We start from the raw sequence: 22,721 nt of genomic DNA, 5'->3' as shown, positions 1-22,721 counted from the left end.
CAAATTCCCAGATGTTTACTAAGTTCCTCATGTATTTATGGTAATCCATGGTGCATCTCCACAACATTGTGTTACATGTCTTCCTGTAGCACTTACAGTGACCGAAGACTTAATGGAACTAAGACTTGACTAGATGTCATGCAAGTTGACTAGATGCCAGTGAAATGCTGACAATAATGTAGAATGTTCAGGTTTCTTTAGTAGATGTTGGCACTGCTTAGTCAAATTAGATTGTAGTGATGAAGATGATATCAACCACTTCAGCCATTCCTTGTGGCTTGCACATTGTAAGAAGAATAGGTAGGGTGTTGGTTGATCTGTATTTTGAGTATCCAACAATTACTACACACAAACACGCAAAACACATTTTATCAGTCACTACTGGCTTTCATTTAGCACATAGTCAATTTCAATTTTAGATACAATAGTCAAGTAAAGGAGTGCTTCAGACAAAAAAAAAACTATTAACAAAAGCACCAGTTGATCCCAAAGCAGTTGTCTGGGACTTTTAAACTGTACACGATTTTAGATCTCCCACCTGTAGATTGATTATCTGGCTAAAATGGGATTAAAAGCAGCAAGCTAGTGCTCAGTCTTTTGATGTGTTTGAAAAGTGAGATCGTAACTGTCAACAGCTCCAGTGTGAGAGAGGGCAATAGGTACATATAGGACAGAGACTCCTGTCTGAACTACATTCCCCAGGAAGCAATCCTTAGTCACCTGACTAATTGGTAGAAGACAATTGGTCGGGTGATATATAAAATATGGAAGCTGTGGCACCCAAGGAACTGGCCCAACCCTGCTGGATGGAAAGTCAAGAGATTCCCAGTTATGTGTTCGCAGCAGGAGGTTAAGTGACCAACTGATGAGCCCAGTGAGATTTATCTTTTGGGGTGGACAAGCAGTTTAGGTGCCTGGTTGCAATTTTGGAGAGTGAAAGAAGAAGTAGAGTTAGAGCTTGGAAGAAGAGCTTGGGTTTTGTTTTCTTCGTTCCATGTCGAAGTAGAGTGTTTTCAAGTGCTGAGGGCCCAGCATTACGCTACCAAATGAAATGGGGGGGGGGATCAATGACATAAGGTGGCAGTGGTGGGACAGTGCCCTCTTGTGATGATAAAAAATCTTCAGCACAAATGAATTCTGGAAATATGCTGGAATGGCTGCAGATTGTGAATGTGATCCAGCTCAATTCTAATGATGTGAGCTTTCATCATGTAAAAGAACCCTGTTTGTATCTGGTAGCATGCCTTGGTGACTTTTTAACATTTCATATTAACCAGGAACAGATAAAGAAAGAATCGCATATGGATAGCTGTTGCACAACAAAGGAGACCATCTTATTCATGGCCATTTTTTTATAAAATAGTAAAACAGACTTCCTATTTATTAAAAAAGCATTTTAACAGTGATTGAATACAACTAAACTGTAAACACATTTTCATTTCCCTGCTGAAAATGGGATTCTGATACAAACTTGGTCAAGCTTCACAGCCTGCAGAAATTGACCAGGATCTCTGTTGTGCTGCTGTGATGGATTAGAAAACCTTTGTGTCCCAGCAGTGAAAATCACTTCCTTCTTAAAGATGTTTCCTGGTAAAGTTCTACAGTACAAAAGTTGTGAATAAGCAACTTGATTGTCTGGGCTTGGCTGAACTGTATACATATAAAACAATTCCTAAGTGAACAGATTATGATGGGACCTGATGCAGGAGTGGAAAAACACTGACAGTGGACCTGGTGGAACAGTGGAACATCTGTCAGAAGACACAAGGGAAATCTACATGGAAGTGCATTTAAAACCACAAACAGGAGGCACTTCTTTACACAAAGTGTGGAGGGAATAATAGAACAAGCTGCCCAGCCATGTTATTGAAGCCAAAACCTTGGCTTCTTTTAGGAAACAACTGGATAAGGCCCATGTATCAGTTAGCTATTTGTTAGGAAATAAAGAAAATGAGATTGATGGGCCAAATGTTCATGTCTTGTTTGCATTCAGGACTATGTAAAAACATTCATGCACTTTTCCATTCTGTCTATAGACAGTCATACAGCAACATAACACTCAAGCTTAACGTACTTCTTCCATGTCCCTCTCCTTAATAAGCATGGCAAAAGAACAGGCGGTTTTTTAAAGTTTTTCAACTTTGGCACCCAGGTTGTCTCATGCCATTGTTAAGCAATGGTGAAATTAAGGATTAAGGACCACATTACTAAATTCCCATTATTTATTCTTTTTATAGAATGTATGTATTCTCTTTTTCTTTAAACCTGGTTTAACAAGGTTTCTTGGTTCCCAGGTACTTTTGGTGATGTCCAAAACCTAAATATTTGAAAACAGAAAACTTGGAAACATTTTGACATTTTCAACTTCTTGTGAAAACCCAAGTAGTGTCAGTTCTTAACATTTCATTTTTAACTTTTTTTAACGATTCTTCTTGTTTTGAAATCATTCACACAAAATGTAAGAACAGTTGAAGTGCTTAAATTGTAAGAGCACGTTTCATTCAAGATGAAAGAACAACCTTTTACAATATTCTTATACTTGATCGTACCACATGAACTGTTGTTCCTCGGCAGAAAGATAGCTCAAGAGCCATAAATGACGATTTTTACCACCACTTGGAAAAAAAACCCAAATGTTTTGATATGTGGACTAATAAAATGGAAAGGATTGCACCTCCATAAAAGATCATTCCAGGACATCTCCTGTAATGCATAAACCAGCAGTGCAGCATTTTAAGCTATTCTGCCAAATTGCCAGAAAGAAAGTGTCCATTTCAGCGCAAATGACAAGACCAGCTTTGAAAACAAAGTTTTAAATCTTAAAAAAATAAAACGCGGTAAAGATATACAATAGGCCCAAGTTCGAAATGCATTCTTTTCAACATGGAAACGTTGACAAAATCTTCAAATTGGGTAGCCAAGCTGCTGTGGACTGACCGTGCGTTTTATCCACTTGGAAGAGCCTGCATGTAAATTGAAGGAGAGGCTTAGCGAATGGCTGAAACCGGAGGGTTTTATAAAACTGTTCAAACCCTAGTACAGTAACAAATCGCGCAAAAAAATGCAAAAGGAAGAAGTCTTTGGCACACAACACAAACATCTTTTTTAAAAAAAAACTAGCTAAAAATACAAGTGATTGGCACGCGGGCCTGCTGGAGTCTGCCCTCTTCAGTGCAAAACCATGTCATCTTTTGTGGGACAGGCATGTCCGTGAGATTGCTGGCCTCCTGGGGAGGGGTTGCTAAAGATATTCAGTACTGATCGCTCCGGGTCCCCTCCTGCTCCCCCACAGGCACACGCAGGTAAACAGCTGGGGAGGCTTGGTAACTCCTGCCCTCCAGCTGTGCTGTTGTATAGTGCAAATAGGCTGATCGCAGTCCTGGCAGGTTTTCTCTGAAGGTCATTTTCGAAATGGGGATGAGGCTGTGCTCAGTTTGGCAACTGGTACGGGTCTACAAAATAGAGGAAAGAGGAGATAAACCGTGTTGCTCTCTGTGTCAGTTGCCGCTACTTTAGTCTGTTAAACCTTGTAATGATGACTTTATAGAGCCACATGCCCAGATTCATGTAATATGCCAACAATTTTCTTCTCAATCGCGTAATAAAGGGTTTAATCAAACTTATAAATAAACTTTTCTGACAAATTCACTGTAAACATTTTTTAGTATTTGTTAGTTTTTTTCAACAGATTCATTCATTTAAGTCAAGAGGTAACCAGGGCAATGAGTTCAAGGTAGGATACACCCTGAACGAGACTTCATCTCAGAACAGACTTAGACACACCAGGGCCAATTTTCCCAGAAGACAGCTAACCTACCACTATGTCTTTGGATTGTGGGAGAGAAATCATGCAAACACGAGCAGAACATATAAACTCTGGAAATGAACCCAGGGCCCCAGTGCTGTGAGGCATCAATGCACACCACCCTTTTAGAAAACATGAAATTGCAAATTTGTTGTGAAGGTAGATGAGCAATAAATTAGCTGGAAAATGTTTTTTTCCCAGTTGTGAGAGCAATAAATTCTATGCTAATAAAAACACTTTTGTATTGAAAGTCTTATGATCCATGGAGAGTGCATGCTTCATTGAATGGCTCTCTTGTGCAAAATGGATGCCTAACAGAAAAGGAAAAGAAAAAAAGATGAGAAACTTACTTTTGAGGTGGTACTGGCCTGAAAAAGATAAAATAATTAATATAGACATGTTATTGCAAAAATCATTTTACATTAAAACTAACTTCAGTAGAGTGTGTGGTATTTAATCTGACAAATAATGTGCACATTTAACAAAATATCGACCACAGGCCATGGTCCTGAATTGACATATATTGAAGAAAATGCTTTAAAAGCTGCTAAGAATGGGAGTGAATCTTTTTCAGTGTTTAGTTTTTGTAAATTTTGTTCTCTCAAAATGTTTTAGGACATTTTTACAGCACATTATCATTTATTATACTTTTACAAAATATAGTAAATGATAAACAAGGGGGCTATGCCTAGTAATACAGCCCCAGAGCTAAAGATCTAAACTCACTTGACTGGCTTGGCAGGGGGAATGGCAGCTACTTTGCCCACAGGTTTGGTCGCTGCAGGTGGCATCATCACCAGCAGCCCGTTGGCAGGCTTTGTGAGGACGGCTCGAGTCGGGGAGGGGTTCAGGGGCAGAGGTCTCTGAGGCGCAGAGGGCGACAGTCTGGGCTGCAACTCCGATACCAGCTAAACAAGGCAGAAGATTTAAGAACTGGAGTTATATTGATCAGTCCCTCTGTTGTTCGGCTTCTCTTCTTTCAGTTTTTTCTTGCAAAACTCCACTCTCTAGCCACTTAGAATTAAAAGAGAATCAAATTACTATGGAAAGAGATGATAAAAGAAAAGTGGCTTGTCATAAAATGGTACAGTAAGTGATGGGAGAGAATCTTTGCTTCTACAGTGTTTGCTTATCCTCCTAATTTGGTATCGGCAACAAATATAACTAACAGAATATAAATCACTGTTATAAATAAGGAACAGCAGTGGACCCACTACAGATCCATGTGGTACTCCACTAATTACAGTAATAATTAATCAGCACAAACTTTTACAAAGAGCTATGACACCAGCCATGGTTCCCAATGGAGAACACCAACACACTCAGCTTCAGCTTTTAAACCGGGAGGCCAGTTGGTTGTACAAGTTCAGGAAGTCAAGCAGCTGACATAAGCTGTATAAATTAGGAGTCTAAAACGGTCTTTTAAATTAAATGTTATGAAAGATGCTTGAAAACAAACATATCTCAACAACAAAAAAAAAACTTAAGCACTTTAAAATGGTCAATCTACTCTAGCCCTGTTACCAATAACACTCGTACTGATAGCCAGCTGAATTTCTGAATGGCACTTACCACCCCCCCCATCACAAACAGGAAGATACAGTGGTGGACTTACCAACGGTGTGCGGGCAGGGCTGACGGGTAGCGGCTTCTTTGGAGGGAGAAGTTTGTGCACATGGTTTGGGGTCTTGGGGGGCGTAGCGGGGGGCTTGCCCAGTGGCAGGGCCGGCCTGGGCGCCTGGGGGCTGGGCGAGGGGGCGGGCTGCAGGGGGCGGACGATGTTGACAGGCTGGGACCCACTTGGCCCGGGAGCAGGTCTCAGAGGCACGGCCTCCTTACTCGTGTGAGGAAGCTGCGGAAGCAAAGCTGATGAGAAGCGAGCCGTGACAGCCGGTCACACACCCCGTTTACCACCTAGGAGGAGCCAGCTGTAGCTAACGTGAGCTGCCTTTCAGAGGGTGTGCGAGGCAGCCCAGCGAGGCTGGAGATATCGCACACCAGGGCTCTGAATGACAGAGGGAGGGAGGGAGGCTGCCCGACCCGCTGCCACACAAACCCGTGTTCTGAAATGAAACTGAGGCACTATAATGTAGAAGATTTCATTTAACTAAAAAAAAATTGTTTTGGCCTTTTCTTTAAAAACAAAAAAGGAGCGTGGTGACTCTTTGATCATAAAACATATACTGTATATGTACAGTTGTGAGAAAAAGTTTGGTTGAGGTTATTGCCAATAAAGGAGGTTCCACGAGTTACTAAATATAAGGGTTCACATACTTTTTCCATCAATGACCTTGATTGTTTAAACCATTTGTTCAATAAAGATATGGCAGTGTGAAATGTTGTGTGTGTTGTGTGTTAAATAAGACTGTCTTATTATGACTTAGATGAAGATCAGATCACATTTTAGGAGCCATTCATGCAGAAATCCATGTAATTCCTAAGGGTTCACAAACTTTTTCTCACAACTGTATATGCCATCGTGAACTATCATTTCCCTAGCTTGTCACATAATCGTTTTCTTTAAAATAAACAGTGTGATTCCTATTGATTTAACCTTAAACACGTGCAACATCTTAACACTGGCACTGGTGCTTTGGTACATTTTGCATTACAACTCCTGTAATTGTTTTTCAGAAGGATTCTTAATTTTATTGTGCTTTCTGCATGGCAGATGTCAAGAAACATTAAGATAAAACTAAAAAAGAAAATAAGGCATAATGATAGTACAATAACAGAGATTCCAGCAGATGTTCAAAGAGGCCTGTTTGAATTGACATCCATTTTCTCTTAAGTGGTTGTGCAATGTGCTAGTCAGATTCAGCCCTGTAATTTCAGTTCCAATGTAAATAACCATTGATTTCGTAGTTTGTACCACCTTCGGTAATTACAGTTCAATCTCCCCCCATTGACCAAACACAAAAATATTGAACTTGTGGGACTACAAGGTGGGTAGAGGACGGACTGACCTTCTTTGAACTGCTTGTTTTGCCAGATGACCCCATCACCTTCAGATGGAATGGGTGGCTGAAGTGTCCGTTTTTTATCTTCTCATCAGACACATCCTTCTTCCTGAAAGTGAAACGATAAAGTAAATGTAAGTTGTCCACCCATCCCTGTGGATCCTCCGTTTAGTGGCAAAATGCCACAGTGTGAAAAAAAAACTAATTGACTTAGTCTAAAACAATTTGCATCTGCAGGTGAGGGTTTCAGTCTCACTCTGGTTGTAGGTTATTTGGTAGATTCTGGGTTAGTCAAATCACCCAAAGGACACGATTTTCTGAAATTCTGCTTTTTTGTTTATCTCCAGATGACATGCCAAGGGTCACTGGATACAACAGCTACGTTTCTCACTGTAAGAGGTCCCTCCTTGATATCTGAGGCCCAGTGTTGATTCAGAATGAGAAACGTCATTGTTCAAGTGCCAAACTTATCATGCATAAGTTTCAGAAATGTTCCATCTTTGCATAATGTGTTACGCAATAAAAACAGACATACAAGAGGAGGCCATTTGGCCCATCAGGCTTGTCTGGTAGTTAACTGACCCAAGGATATCATCCAACTGTGTCTTAAAAGAAGCCAGGGTATCAGTTTCAACATCATGTGGTAGCTTTTCCCATTCTCCCACAACTCTTTGGGTAAATAAGTTTTAAATGCACCATCCATACAGTTTCTACTTATGCTGTCTAATTCGTGATTCACTATTTTTTTGGATGACGTTCATTGGGTTGTCTTTGTCAATGCCTTTGATGGTTTTGAACACTTACAGTATCTTCTTTCTCTGTAGAACTGCTAAGGGATGATTTGCATTAGAAGTGCTCTTCGTGGAGAGCTGGCAGTGCTCGCGGAGTAAATACACAAAAGCTTTAAAAGAGTGGAAGTGAAGAACGTTATGGTATCAGCATTCCCAGTACACTTCTGGCCAAGTGAATCAGGAGAGATTTAGTAAAGAAAGGAACTGTGGGGGCTTCCTGTAAAGTTCAGCTTTTGCTTAAAGCCCCCGAAAAAGAAGAAAGTGTCTGAATTGAGATTTCTTGTTCATTTTACCACATGCCATATGGAGATAGATCTCAGTACCTCAACAAGGTACAGCGGGATGCCAATTGTAAACTACTACAGTACCTGCTATCATTAGTGCCCTTCGCTCTCCGAGAATGCCACTTATGATAGGGGGATGTCTTGATTTTGTAGCAGTAAAAGGCTGTCAATACTCCAGGTAAGACCACAAGGAAGGCAAAGAGCAGACCCGCCACAAGTCCGTGCTGACCTGGAAAAACAAGCCCGACACATTCCTGTACCGCAGCATTGGAAAAGGCACTACTGTATTTATAGAGACTTAGAACTATAAATATCTTCCTCACTTTACTACAGCCGGCTTGCAGTGGACTGAAATACCAATTGTGAGAAAGGCATGTTCAGAAAGGGTAACAGCTCTGCCCTGAACTGCATTCTCCAGGCAGCTGTGGTGGGTGTCTTGTCACCCTCAGTCACCTGAACAGTCGTTGGAAGGTGACTGGTCAGGTGATGGTTTAATACCAGGAAGCTGAGGCTTCCTGAGACAAAGAGAGAGAAGAGGACAGAGGAAGTGCCCTGCATGGGACTGTGAGTTCTTGATATTGGGAAGAGACATAATTTGTGAGCTTCCAGCTTATGAGTGGTAACTAAAGACATGTGTTAGCCAGAAGCTCAAAGAGCAGACAAGCTTTATTTTGTTTGCCTTGTGTCACAGATAGAGGGCACTTGTCTTCTACCTTACAGCTGCATTCTGCTTTCCTGGAACCCGCCTATAAAAAGATTGATAGCTTCTGTATGTTGCCCTACCTCCAGGGACTTTGCTTAATGTGTTACTAAATATTTACCAGTTCTGTCGAAAACAGCAGGACTTCTTCACAACACATTGAAAAGCCATTGACACTGCACTGACTTACAGGCAACACTGTAGATTATAGGCTGTAGATTCCATTTACAGTAGAAATGATTTATAACCAGTAATAGATGAATAGGGCATTAATAAACTACTAGTAACGGATTCATAATAATTAATAACACTTATTAACAAAACTAAGATGAAACAATTTGTGCTAATAGCTTTTTGATGCATTATAAACTGTCATTGCAAACCCTAAACTGATGGTACCAGTGCAGGCATTTACCATCTAAGAATGCAACACCTCCACCTCTTCCATGCACTCTGATTCAACCATGTTTCAGTGAATCCACTTATGTCTTAATCACCTGCTAGTAATGCAAAAATAGCCTCTATTTTCTCTGTAAAAATACTCAATTTCAAGGCAAATCCACAGCTAGTGATTTTTTTACATTGCTATTACAAGCAATAATGCAATAACATTATCCTTCCATTCAATTTCTTACTGTTTTATCCTGTTCAGGATGGAGGAAAAACCAGAGTCTATTCTGTCAAATTAAAGGTAAAATAATAAGGACATATTTATTGGTAGAGAAAGTGAGGGGTGATTTGTGAACAGTACCAGTATGCTATGTTACAAGGAACTGGAGAAGCGTGCTGTGGACTTACTGTAGTACTGGACAGGCCCACTGTCTATACTGCCTCCTAGACCAGGCTTGTCACAGAATGGAGGAGCCCAGCCTGCATTACAGTGGCAGTTTCTGTTGCTGTTGCACACCTGAAACAATGGACACGTCAATTCAATGAGTGCTGATTAGACAGAGTCTCTGCATTTTGAGTTTGAAATTTGTTTCTACGTAGGCATCGTGTACATAATGCAGACAAATGATTTCATTTAGCAAGGTTATTGTTTTGATATGAGCAATGTGTCAGTATAACTGAAGAGATGGTATTTCTGTTAAAATTATTGAGCTGATTAATATAATGGCGAAATGCAAAGTCTATTTTATTTTGTGGGAAAGCACTGCTGTATGTGAAGCGTGTTCACTGGAGTCCCTGAAGGAACACATCACAGAGTTAGTCTTCACCGGGTTCTACTTAAGACAGCTACTGTATGTTAGTTGGAAAATTTCAGAAGAAAAGGTTTCAGTAAAAAGGTCTCAGCAAAACACTCCAGTTCTTTCAACAGCATCCAGACTAATTTAATTACCTTAAGGCATCACAAGAAAATGTCAAATGGATGTAAGACTTGCACAATTGAAACATTTTGTATACTTTAAAAACAGCAAAAGACATTCTTTAGACTACAGTGATTGTTGAGCATAAACTAAAAAGTCTTGCACTGGCCTTCTGTTTCTTTGGGGTCTTCAGAAAATGATCCATTCCATGTAGGCAAAGAAAGGACGGGTGGATCAAGAAAGCTCTTAGTTTCTTGTGCATTTCACATTTTTAAATAGTGACTCACGAAAAAATGGAGCCCTTGCCACTACTGTCATCACGGAGCAGCAGGAATGATATTATTTTCACCATACGGCTCCCGGGATCTGGGATCTGTGTTTCAACCTTTTCTGTAGAAGGCAGCTGCTCCCTAAGTTCCTCCTCCTGTGAGAGCACTAGGATAAAGAGCAGCCTGTACTAAGAAGTCCATTCAGTCAGTAATGTTACTGAAGGCTGCGCCAGGGACCACTGCCAGGGGTTGGGAACTGTGGATCTACAGTACTGTAGGTCATAGTACCTTCTAAAAACCGCTAACTACACCGTACAGAAGGTACTGTATATAGCCCACTGATATCAAACTTCTAATAACCCCGTTTTATCTTCTATTTTAGATGATTCAGGCTTTTAAAAATGAAGTATGTAAAAAAAAAAAACAAGAACAGTCGCTAAAGAGATGAAGCCATTCAGCCAATCTGGCTCATCTGTTAGTAGTTAATTGATCCAAGGATCTCAATCAGGCATTTCTTGCCCGGGTGTCAGCTTCAATAACTTGGATACGTACTGTAGCTTGTTCCAGACGCCCAGAAGCACCTGGGTAAAGAAGTGCCCCCTTTTCTCAGTTAGTAAACTTCCACAGAGTTTCCACTTGTGTCCTCTGGTTCGTGTTTCATGATGGCTTTGTTAGTGCCTTTGAATACTTAGATCGTGTTCCCCCAAAAGGTCTCTTCAAGACCAAAAAGGTTAAATTTCCCTCAGTCTGTCAAGTGTAGCAGACTGTCCAGTATAACATGTTGCTTTCTTAGCAAAACAGTTAGCAGCCGGAGCAAGGATTGCATAGTTCCCTTTACAGGCATGACTGTTTACTGAAGGAATCAATACACAAAGATAAAAACTAAATCACACGCATTTAAAACCGGCTGCATGCAGAGCGGGAATGCTGTGGATGAGAGTGGGTGTGGATTCGCGCGCGGTGGCGGCGGTGTACCCCATGGTTGTTGCACTGGGAGATGCAGCGCTCCAGCTCGGAGAAAGAGGCGTTCTGGCAGCGGCGATCATGACACACCTGGCGGGAGAGAGGCAGCAGTAGCTTGAGACCTGTCTGCTGTCCCGTGGGCAAAGATTAGATTCATTGCAGTTGAAAGAAGCAGTTTTCATTCCTTTCATTAAACCTAAAGCTTGTGGCTCATGTTGTGTGATCTGTTTCTTCTTCTACATAGATTAGTATTTAACCTGTGAGCCAATGTTTCCTAAAAACACAGCAGCTTCTGAAAAGGGCTGATTCTTTTAAGAGCCATAGTTTTTAAGGCTCTTGGCCAGGTCATAACTGGCTTTGTTCTCAAAAGGCACAGCTCATTAAATAAAGGGTTACAGTATTATGCAGTTGGACTGACTGGAGCATTCAAGGTTAAAATCTCTCTCAGCAACAGAAACACAGTACACCCCTTCCTCCTCATTCCATGGTTTTGCACGCTCATCGTTTCTGGACAGGCCTGCCTGAGAGCTTCTCAAAGCTTCTGGAATACTCTCAGGTGCCTGAATGTTCTAGAACACTCCTGGGTTCAAAAAGTTTCTAGAACACACTCAGAAGCCTAAAGGATCTAGAACACTCTTGGGTTCCCGAAGTTTCTAGAACACTCTCTGAGGCCTGAAGGATCTAGAACACTCTTGGGTTCCCGAAGTTTCTAAAACACCCTCAGTGGCCTGAAGGTTCTCACACCGTCTCTGAGGCTGAATTCAGAATATTTTTCTCCACATTACCCATCGACAACTCTCCCATTTCATCACACCTTCCTGAAGATGACCGTAAAGGTATGTGCTTTTTATTCTTTTTTTTATCATTTTCCTTTTGTAATAAAAAAACGTGTGCAGTACTGAATTTATTTTCTGCGGTGTTCTTCTGTTATTTGGCTTAAATGTTGATGTACACAATTTATTGTGTGAGAGAGAGAGAGAGCTTTTTCCCAGTATATATTTTTTTTTATCAGTTCAGGAACGTATCTTCAGTGCATAAGGAGCACTGGGTGTGTCTCCAAGGCAGGTGTTTGCCCGTGACCCTCTGGTGGCGGGTCTCTTGCCCTGTGCCCTGTTCACCTCTGCCCGCCTCAGGGAAATGAAGCCCTGTGAACGCCTCTGCAGTGTCCCGCGTGCCGCGCGGTGCTTGCCTTGCCCTCGCCACACTTGGTGCCGGTCAGGACCAGGCCTGGGTCCGGCAGGTCCCCCTCTCCCTCCTGGGTGGTGTAGACGAAGGTCCCTCGGCACTTCACCTCCCTGCCCTTGACGCGGATGGTGGTGTCGATGGGCACAGCGTTGGTCCCCTTCGGCTTCTTGGCGGCGCTCTGGCACTGAATCTTGCCGCACTTTGCATCGCTGAGCAATGAAAAGAATGAAAAGAAGCACATGGGCGCGAGTCTCTGGTCTCAGCTGCTCAGCATCCTTAAAACCCCCTGAGCTCGAAGGGGAAAAAACAGGATGATTCTGAAATGATTATTTCTTTTTTTTGGTATCCTCAGGTGGAAGCAACGATAACAAACGAGTGACGGGGAAAACGGGCAGAACAAAGCCACAACATGCTTCTTCTATGAGACTCGCCTCTTCTCGCACTTCATGTAGTTCCCCCGGCTGTCCTTCCCACAGTTCCCAAAGGCGTTCCCAGCGGCATTCACATCTTGAAAGCAGGCGTCGGGAGCTGGGGCAGCACCTGGATCAAAGACAGCCAAACAGCAGAACAGCATTCAGCCTGCTTTCCTGGAAAGACACAAAAACTCCAGCAGGACGGGTGCAAGCTTCTGAAAAAAATGGTTCTCTCTTCTATCCACCTCCTTTCATGTCCTGAGTCTGTGCTGAGGGACTTCTGACTGTTGGATGCAGCTCCGTCTGCCTTCTTTACAAGTGAGAGGTTTTTGAAGTTTTAACTGTGTTTTTCACCTGATTTTCTTTTTCTAGGTTTTCTACATGGTGTAAAGCGTTTCATCATCTATATTCAGGGCCCTGCAAAGGTGAAGTACTGTAGCTGTGTAGTGGAAAAAAAAATTAAAGGAATAAAAATACTTTCACGAATTGGCCAAATGGGCCAGATGTGTTGAAAAGCCTCGTCTCGTTTGTAACCTTTCTTATGTTCCTGTTAATCAGGGAGTAAAATGGTGAGATCCGTGACAGGATCCTCAGAACTGGGCTAATGGCAAAATCTACAGCCTGCATACTCTGTGACTGTAACCATCTAAAAGCATCAAAAGGCTGTTTTGTGAGGAAAAAAAAACATTCCTATCCACAATGTTTTCACCTTCGTTAAACTATAATTTCCTAAAATGTTAAAGAACAAGGTAAATGAAGGTGCATATATAATTATTGTTTCCAGTTACTGGCATTTGCAACTTCATTTTTAAAGTGATTTCTGTATTTATCCTAGGACAGATGTATTCAGTAAAGGATGGGTTATGGGTTGTTAATATAAAGCAAAAGCTGTAACTATCATTTGTAATAGCCTAGATAGGATGTCTTATGCTTTAGCAATATACCAAGGGCTGCAATAAATGTAAATGTGCTCTATTTAAGCACAGGTGTTTTTTTTTAAAAAGGTAAAGCGCACTTGCTCGTCAATGACGCTGTAGAAACGTGTAACTGTGTACCGCCATCCTGTGGCACAAAGGCCAGCCTGAAGCCGAAGGCCTACCGTATCCCCACAGCTGGAGGCACTGCTGCTCGTGGGTGAGGCACATGCCGTTGTAGCAGTAGGCGTGGCCATACTGGCAGAGGGAGCCGTCGAGCAGGTAGACGTTGGAGGGGCAGTAGGGCGAGGCTCCAGTGCAGTACTCGGGCAGGTCACACGCGCCTGCGGGCTCGCGGCACATCGTACCCGCGCTTCTCAGCTGCCAGGGAACGGAAAGGGGTACAGCATCAGCCGAGGGACCTGAGCTCATCCACCTGTGCCAGGCCAGGGCTGACTCGGCTTCCCCTGCTCTAGGATGTAGCTGTAAGCCATGCAGGAAGGCACTCCAGCAATACCGACACAGCTTCTGGACAGGATTCAAGTCCCCTCTTGGCTTTTTTCAGGTGTTTTGCGTCTGGAAATCAGGTAGAATTCTGTGTTTTCTATGTCTGTACAAGCAGGGTTCAGGTACCTTCAGTCTTGTAAAGATATGTACAGAGTAGTGCCAACGATGTGTGTTGACTTACTCAGTCTTCCACCTGGCTATTACTACAGTAGCAAGCTGTGCTGGAGAAAGGTACTGTAGATTACACATGACGTGTAACACTTGGCATTTCATGACTATAGAGGGTGTAATTATTGTTAATTGCTACAATTTGCTTGCATAGTCAAATCATTGTTGGGACCTGATCCAGTAAGTGAGTGGTACGTGTTATTTTGTAATTACACAATGTCATTATTTTGTAATGGTAATACACTAATCACTCACATATAAAATCTTCAGTACGAACTTTAAAATACAGAGTAAATGTGTAACCATGCAGAGAAAAGACCTATCTCTAAATCTCCCTCAATTAGGCTTCATGGTGCCAAAAGGCTAAGCTGTAATCTCCACACAATTGTTTCTAATCACATTGACATTCGCAGAATACTTAGTACACAACAAAACATAATTCTATACCACTTAACATCCATCTGCATGTGTTTTGCTGGAACTGGTACAAAAACAACTTTCAATCTACAAGACAATTAGATGTACCCTAAAGTAAGTCTAAACACAATTTTTAATACTTACAAAAATTTAGATTGCATTTAAATCCATTAATCAGAAAGACACGATATGACAGACTCTTAAATCTTTTAAACCCATAGGATAATTCATTTCTGGGTTGCTGAGCATGGTTTTATATGCTAAGGGGCCACTGGAATTAACCATGGGCACAGCTGTCCAGAGACCTAAAGTGAGATGTTTGATGATGAAAAACACTTGAGAATCTTCCCATTTTTTTCCTTATGGAAGAGTAAAACATAAAAAATAAAAGGCACAGGTAGGTTCAAATGCAACACAAAAAGGTATCAATAACTATGTTCATGGTAAAGAGGTACTGAACAATGAAAATATTTAATGATTTTATGTTATTCCTACACAAGAATTCACAAAACTGGCCACCCTTTCTTGCTTTCTCTAGTGCCTTCCCTGTTATGATAAGTTATTCTGACGCAGAATCCGTAGTATCAACTCTGCATTTGTTTTCCTCTCTTCCCTGCCTATTCTATCTGCTTCTAAACAGAGCGGAACAGGCTCCGTTATCGCAACCGTCAGGATGTGCGCAGTGTCAACACAAAAATGCATTCTGGCAAGAGAGCTCACTTCCAGCATCTTACCTTCATGGAACACTGTCTTTCACTTGTCGCTTAGGAACACAAAGGCAAATTACAGCCTCGCTCTGAATACAGTGCAGCTGACAATGATGAAGGCAAATTACCGCCCCACTTCATTTGATGCACAGAGGTCTGAACTCCAGCTCTCAAGAACCCTCCAAAATTGTTATTATCATTTGGACTGAACTCTAAGTGCTACTGTTTGTTTAATGGGCAACACTTTTTTTTTGCAGGTCTAAAGTTAGTTAGGGATGTGGTTTTTCAGAGCTTTAGTACTTTACTTTCAATGTCCTGAAGATATTCTATAGATCAGCTGTAACTCATAACTCAGATAATCCCAGTATTAAATGCTACTCTTGTCGCTTGTAGCCTAGTACTTCAGGAAAATCCTGGAATGTGCACATACTGTAGCAGTACTGTAGGTCCCACTGAGGAGCAAAAGGAATCATATTTCCTCCTATTTCATCTGTATTTCCAGAGGAACACAAGGTATTCAGCTAGGGTATTATTTCTGTGAATTCCATGAGGGCTTAAGAGAAAGCTAGCCCAGGAGTGCAAAAAGAAGAACTGTGGAAACAGCACAAAAACACAGCAGGCAGAAGATAAGACTGAAAAGAAACTAAGAATTGGGATAAAAGTACCTTGCAGCCCTCACAGCACACTCCGTGAGCACACTGGGCATCTCCCTTCAAGGTGCAGTTGTTAGCGTTACAGCAGGAGTTGGAACATTCCTGGAAAAGAAAATAGTTTAAAAACCGAAATCTGTCACTTTGAACATATGAACATCAACATGTTTTAAGAAACACAGGTAGTGTACTGCGTCTCTCTCTCTCTGCCTCTCTTCATTTATGCTCTGAACATTGACTACTAGGCTCCACAGCCGAAACATTGTGTTTCTTTTCTTCTCCTTTCAGCAGGGAATAAACCTTTACTTGTTCCTACTGTATGGAAAGTTGAGGTTATAAACAGATTCTCATTTCAGCATTTCAGACATCAGGAAATAATCTCAATCATTATCACTGGGTGTTCTTGTACCTCGATGGATCACGTATAAAACTTTTGCCCCACACAAAAGGTGATTTTCTTCATAAGGTAAGAAATAATAAGACCTCACTGAAAATAAAAGGCAGCTCTCTTCTACTGCCAAGGAATCTTTCAACGTGTTGTAATGGCTGTTGCAAGGTCAGTATTGTCAATACCCAAGACGCCCTTCCAAGCAAAAGTGTTTTTTTTAACCAGGAAAGGAACTTCAGCTGTTGCTTGAGACTTTAACCAGGTTGAGCCACACATGCTGGGCCGTGCAGTGGGCAGCAGTGCTGGCCCTGTCACCTCTGGTTCTCCGCAGTCACACTCCTCTCCCTCCTCCACGAAGCCATTGCCACAGCGCCGGCCTCCCACCAGGTCCTTCATGTTGGGCATGTTGAAGAGGCACATCCCCCCTCCCTTCCTGAAGTAGCTGTCCAGATCCCTCCTGCTGCAGCCACTGAACACGCGGGGGAAAGGGTGCCTGGGGGGAACAGGGAACAGCTTCTTAACTTTCCTCGGAGCAGCCGCAGGGAGGGGGTGGCGAAAAAGACAATTCCAAAGCTCCGGCTGGAGCAGAGCCAGGCATCTGCTTGCAGACACCGCGACGATTAGGTACTTGACACTGCGGCCCGCTGTGAGCGCAGCCAGCAGCTGTGTCGGCTCCTGGATGGGAATGCACCGGGAAGCGAGCGCGGGAGCTGGGACACCCCAGCGCGCCCATGACTCACCCTGTGGCAGCTGCCATGACACAGCCGCCCTGCTCCGGCGTGGCCTCCACGCAGCAGCCGTCGTTGTCGTGGCTCATGCCGAAGTTGTGCCCAATCTCGTGGGCCATCGTAGCCGCGGCTCCGATGGGCAGATCCGAGTGGTCCTGAAACCAAGGTTATCGTTAACAGCTGCTCGTTTCGTCCGGCTGAGGACTGAAATAGGAGGAGCCACTTCGGCTGCATTCCGCATTGATATTCTTCTGCTGTATTCAGTTTTCTTTGTCTCAAAAAGGTTCTAATAACCTGACTAGAGACTGCTGTCTTTTTACTAAATGACCTTTTAGCTGAAATGCCTTCAGTGTTAAAAAAGCTACTTTTCTCACTGGAGTATCTGCGACTTGTGGTCAGGGGCTCTTCACCACTATACTCTCAGCTCTTCAATTTCTGCACAACGTCTTCTTAACCATCACCTAAAGTGCAATTTCTTATTTTTTATGTATTTCAATGTCTATTTAAAGTGCAATTTCTACTTAATGCAAACCACACCATTCTCATTTCACACAAGCCCAGGAATGGATTCAACTTTCAAGTAAAAAAAAGCACATTATGCCACTTCTCTTCATACAGTTGAAGAATATTTGGACTGAAGTAGTTCAAGTAGGTAGCTGCGTCGACATGCGTAGGCTGCAAAGGATCAGGTAGCGGGTTTATTCCATGCTGAAAAGAAAAGAAAGGAGCCTTCTTCAGCTGAAATGTTGTGTTTCCTTTCTTTTCTTTTCAGCAGGGAATAAACTCTCTACCTGCATGTTTGGACTGTTGGTAAAGACAAAAACCGCTACCGCACATTACCTTGGTATTCAGATCTCTGACACCTACCACGTTGATGCCTCCTGAGTTCTCATGGCTGCACATGCCCTCCAGTGGAGCCATGCCAATGGTCGTACCCTTAAATATGACACCCCTGAAAAAGAACAAGTCACACCTTTGTGGGGGTCCACTCCCAGAGGTTTGAAAATACAAAAAGTAGGAGCGTTGAACTTCAATATCTGGTATTGATTGCGCCCCAAAGCATTCTGGGGTAAACTGTAGGTGCGCGACCCCTGTCATACACAGTGCTGGGAAAGTTACTTTCAAATGGAATCTGTTCCGATGCGGCCCGCTGAAGGAGATGGCGAGAAATCCAAGCGCGAAGAGGCCGGTGGGCCTCGGTGCTAGTCAGAGGCTGGTGGAGGAGGCCGAAGTGGCTTGGATCACAGAGGCTGTCGGAGGTGACCGAGGGCAGGACAAAGACAGACAGAGGTCAGGAGAGTGAAATGGAGATCAGGAAGCGAGTGTAGCCTTCGGGGCAGAAGCAGACAGGGGGGCTGTGCCACCGCACGATATTCTGGGACGTAACTGTGCCACTGGTCCGGGGGTGAGCAGGAGACGGGTTGCTGGTAGGCAGAACCAGTTCAGGACTAACGAGGAGGAGTTTTGGGCAGATTCAGGCAGAGTATCCTTCGGTGATGCAGGTTACTGCTGCAGAGCACACTACCTTAGTCTGAAGGCTTCTCAATGACAGAGCACAGGATCGGTGGCGGGGTTTAAGTGGAACTGGGATTCATGGCCTAAGTACCCCTTGATTGGTCGCAGGGTACCGGGACAATTGGCCAGAGTGAGCGCCAGGCGGAATGCGTCTCCTTATGGGAACTTAACTGGTTTTCCGATTAATCCAAGGGCTGTGAGCTCTGGCTCGCCCAGGCTTAACATAATCGATTAAAGTGACAAGTTAGGTGCGTAGGTGATTATTTATTACATTAATAAGAAGTTGGGGAAAAAAACTATTTTATGTAATCATTACTTTACTAACTGTACACGTGCTATACTGACCACATAAATTACTAGAATTATTTCCCCCAACCTTTAGTTTTAAAATGTAAATCCCTTACACAGATAACTTACAGTATACCTGTAATCAATTACATTTTACAAGTAATTTTTCCAAACACTGATCACAAAGCCCATGCTATATCTGAAGTGTACTATAATACAGGGAGTGCTGTGCACAAAGAGAACTACAGCAAATGCTGCTTTTGGAATGAAGCCAAACTTACTATAGCCTGAACTGAGGAAAAAAAAATGATAGGGATCAGTAAGCTCAAACCCCAGGATTGTAGCTCCTTCCTGCAGAAAACCGTGAACTGGGGAGTGTTGGGAAATGACAGTGTTGAAGACAGTGTTGCTCAATGGGAATTGTTTAGATCAGAAGACAGGTATAAGCTATGAGCTGACAGGAAGAAGCTGGTGATGAACCTGGAGACTTACGTGAGGAGCTGTGCGTTGTCATGTTTCCTGCGTGACTTGAGCTTCTGTCTCCACTGAAGGAAGGACCAGAGAGTGGCGTTGGGCTCATCACTCACCAGGCACTGGTCCCTCTCTGTCCATACTTCCAGACCAATGAGAGGCACCCGGATGTTGAGGGACCTGTAAAACTGTCCTCACACAGACACAGTGTCTCAAAGTCCTACAGGTCACACATCATAGTTCAAGACTTTGAACCACATACTGTCATTTTAACACTCTATTCTCAAATAACTATTTGCTATACACCCCTCTTGCCTACAGCACAACATGGACTCACGCATGAACTCTGGTGACTGTCATTCCTTTTGCACCTGGGATTGTACTCTAGATGTCCACTGGAGGGTCAACACAGCCCCGCTGGCCACTGACCATGGACAGGAGGTTGTGAAGTGACCCAGGCCCTCGCTACCTATTTCTCCACCTATGGCTCCAAAAAGTGCAAGTGTGCACAGGAAATTAATGCAAGAAACGCAGATACCGCTGGCTTCATTATTGGAAGCAAATTATTAAAAAGACACATGCTGAGGTGAAATGAAAAATTACAGAGCGAGAAAAAAATAATAAATTACTTAAAATAATCTGAGTGACTCAGAGGAATCTTGCTCATTCCTTACCTTATCCACATAGTTGGCAATTTCCATTATTCTCTGCTTTGTTTTGTGAAGGTCACTGTTTTGCCTTTTATACTAAATCAAAATAAGATGAATTCATAAGCATATTACATTATTAACAGTGCAAACAGAGTTCTTTTAATAACTGCTTAGGCGATAAATGTAAATTCAACAAACAAATAAACACTTAATTAACAATTAAAAGTGCAAGTTCTTGTGTTAAGAAATATTCTTTGCAGAATCTGTTCATCCACTCTCTTAGACTTAAGACATAATGACTACACTTATCTGACTATGGGAGATGGATCCATCACAGCCTTGAAAATCTGCATATTCTGTTGCATTTTATGTTGAATTACAATATATTTTAATCTTTTCATAAAGTAAGGTCTAAATACAACCATTGAGTTTGTTTTTACCAAAGTGAAACTTTTCTAATAAACCAATTAATTAATAAGAAAGTACCGACCGCAGTACTACATCTCAATTTAATCAATTTCTACCAGCACAATCAAACCACAGCACCACAAACATTATTTAAGAAACAAGACAACGTCAGCTTCATAGTGGAATATCTCAAAACCATATACAGCAGCGCAATCTTTTTTTTATAAGATCATTTATCTGATGATGCAATACACTGTTGCCATTTTACAGTGAAAATACAATCCAAAAAGTAAAAAATCTCCAGAGTTACATAAAATCTAATGTGTTCACCGGGTTATCATGAAAAGTCCATCTGTACGCGATCTGTAAATTTATAAAAATGACCTGAAAACTTTGTGATGACTGATTTTTCAAATGGACAACCTATGTAAAAGTTGATATCTTAGATAGAAATGATTATTTGACTTTCAATCAAGTGAAGATCACATCGACTCATCAATACACACCAGAAGTGTGTAAAAAGTGTAAAAACACATGATTTGACCCTGAATATTAAGAGAAAAATCAGTCATTCTGTTCTACCAAAAAACAATGTGCTTACCAGCATATTATCAGCAACAATAAAAAGCTCCATGTACTTTGTGGTACTCCAGACATTCCTCCTCACCTGTGAAGAGGAATTACAGCATTAACGGAATTATTTTGCCTTCCAGGTTGAAAACAAAATGCTTTTTATCTCCTCTGTCCTACCTTTTCTATCAGCATTCATACCCCTGACCTGCCAACAGCTTCAAATGTTTCTCTCCTCCCTCTCAGCTGTAGTTCCAAACAAATTCTCAATCTACAAAACAATTTAGATCTTCCACCTGTACTCTTCCTGTTTGGCATATCAGGCTGTTTGTCAGTGCGAAGATAAATTTAAGCCACGCACTGAGGACCTTAGACAGAGCTAATGTTTTGCCAGGGTCAGACTTAAGAGCTCAGGTTATAGGTGCAAATACACATGTATACAATAGGACTGCATATACAAACTACAGTGTCCTGTTTCCATTTAACCTTGAGTTCTTGACAGAAAAAAACTGATCTGACATATGACGAAACACAATGACAAAATATGCTTTTTAATAAACATTTCACAGAAATCTCCTAAGGAAACATAATTTCTTTGCTAGGGGCAGAGCAAATATCTGGTGATGCTACTGTATGTTATGCAATGCACACATCTGGGTTAGTGTTCGGGTCAAGATGACGGGTAGATTTAGGAGTAACTGCCGTGTTTGCAGTGAAGAAAAATTAAAACTGGTCAGGAGGAATCCACCAAGAAGCAATAACAATGCATGAAACCTGTTTAGAGATAATAAAATTCATGAAACCTATGAAAAAAATGCAACAGTGCACAACAGTGCACATATTTTGTGGAATGTGATTTGGTGTGAGGACGTCATGAAGCCTTCTCGCTGTGCATAACCTAGTCCTGTAACAACACGTTAATGAGCTCTACTATCCATCTGCAAGATGCCGTGACTGATGATTGCAAAGAAGAACAACAAGATGGGGTGGTAAGTTCTGGAATGTCAAATCAGCTGGTTGCATGTCTTAATGTCAATCCTGCATCCATTCTCCAGCTGTTAGACCTCATTAGGATGGCTGGTAGGGTTAGTGTACAGCATAGCTGTGGTATTCTACACACTGTGTCCTTCGAGATGCCTTGTGGGAGGTGCTGGGGGAGAATCTAACCAGAAGTAGCAGAATGAACCCAGTGGAGTGCTGTGGAGCAAGCTAGGGTTGCCATGGCAGCCATTCATGCATCCACCCACCTGTCAGTCAGTGCTAGTTGCCAAGGATACATAGACAGGAAACCTGTACCACCCACTGGCAATATACATCCACGCCCGCCTCAGGTGGTTCAGGATATTTAAGATCTATTCCGATACCAGCATAGAGTTTGTTTTCTCTTGGACTTTCGACACTACTTTGTTCCAACCTCGACTTTGGATTACCCCTTCATGTTTGACTACAGTGCTCTTTCGATTACAAACTCAGCTTGCCTGCCTCAACTTTTGTTTTGTTCTACCTCTGTGTTCTACTCGGCTACAAACTTAACCGTGCCCCTGCCTACGGCCCAGGACTGAGTTTGCCTACACAACGCTGACTTGCACACCCATCATCTGCCTGCAGCTCCTCTGTTCCTTTTCCCTCTCTCGCCCAGCACGTGAGTTCACTTTGTGTCTCA

At 42.4% G+C, this 22,721-nt stretch overlaps 1 protein-coding gene across 2 annotated transcripts in view; it reads right to left on the bottom strand.

Moving 5' to 3' along the window:
• Window positions 1-366: 366 nt before the first annotated feature.
• adam19a (ADAM metallopeptidase domain 19a) overlaps window positions 367-22,721 on the bottom strand; it is a 130,529-nt gene continuing 108,174 nt past the window's right edge. For both annotated transcript variants that reach the window (XM_088919519.1, XM_088919524.1), the window contains 18 exons: window positions 21,090-21,155; window positions 20,105-20,176; window positions 19,452-19,618; window positions 18,024-18,108; window positions 17,169-17,311; window positions 16,744-16,921; window positions 16,056-16,145; window positions 13,777-13,972; window positions 12,696-12,804; window positions 12,269-12,473; window positions 11,092-11,169; window positions 9,339-9,447; window positions 7,925-8,069; window positions 6,772-6,874; window positions 5,421-5,657; window positions 4,532-4,713; window positions 4,156-4,173; window positions 367-3,452 (listed from right to left, as the gene is read on the bottom strand). In XM_088919519.1, coding sequence (XP_088775645.1) covers window positions 3,401-3,452; window positions 4,156-4,173; window positions 4,532-4,713; window positions 5,421-5,657; window positions 6,772-6,874; window positions 7,925-8,069; window positions 9,339-9,447; window positions 11,092-11,169; window positions 12,269-12,473; window positions 12,696-12,804; window positions 13,777-13,972; window positions 16,056-16,145; window positions 16,744-16,921; window positions 17,169-17,311; window positions 18,024-18,108; window positions 19,452-19,618; window positions 20,105-20,176; window positions 21,090-21,155 — 2,235 coding nt within the window. In that variant the 3' untranslated portion in view covers window positions 367-3,400. The remainder of the gene's footprint in view (window positions 3,453-4,155; window positions 4,174-4,531; window positions 4,714-5,420; window positions 5,658-6,771; window positions 6,875-7,924; window positions 8,070-9,338; window positions 9,448-11,091; window positions 11,170-12,268; window positions 12,474-12,695; window positions 12,805-13,776; window positions 13,973-16,055; window positions 16,146-16,743; window positions 16,922-17,168; window positions 17,312-18,023; window positions 18,109-19,451; window positions 19,619-20,104; window positions 20,177-21,089; window positions 21,156-22,721) is intronic.

The sequence above is a fragment of the Atractosteus spatula genome, chromosome 1, assembly GCF_055471065.1.
Source record: "Atractosteus spatula isolate fAtrSpa1 chromosome 1, fAtrSpa1.hap1, whole genome shotgun sequence".
Taxonomy (NCBI): Eukaryota; Metazoa; Chordata; class Actinopteri; order Semionotiformes; family Lepisosteidae; genus Atractosteus; species Atractosteus spatula.
This window is presented reverse-complemented; position numbering and strand designations above follow the sequence as displayed.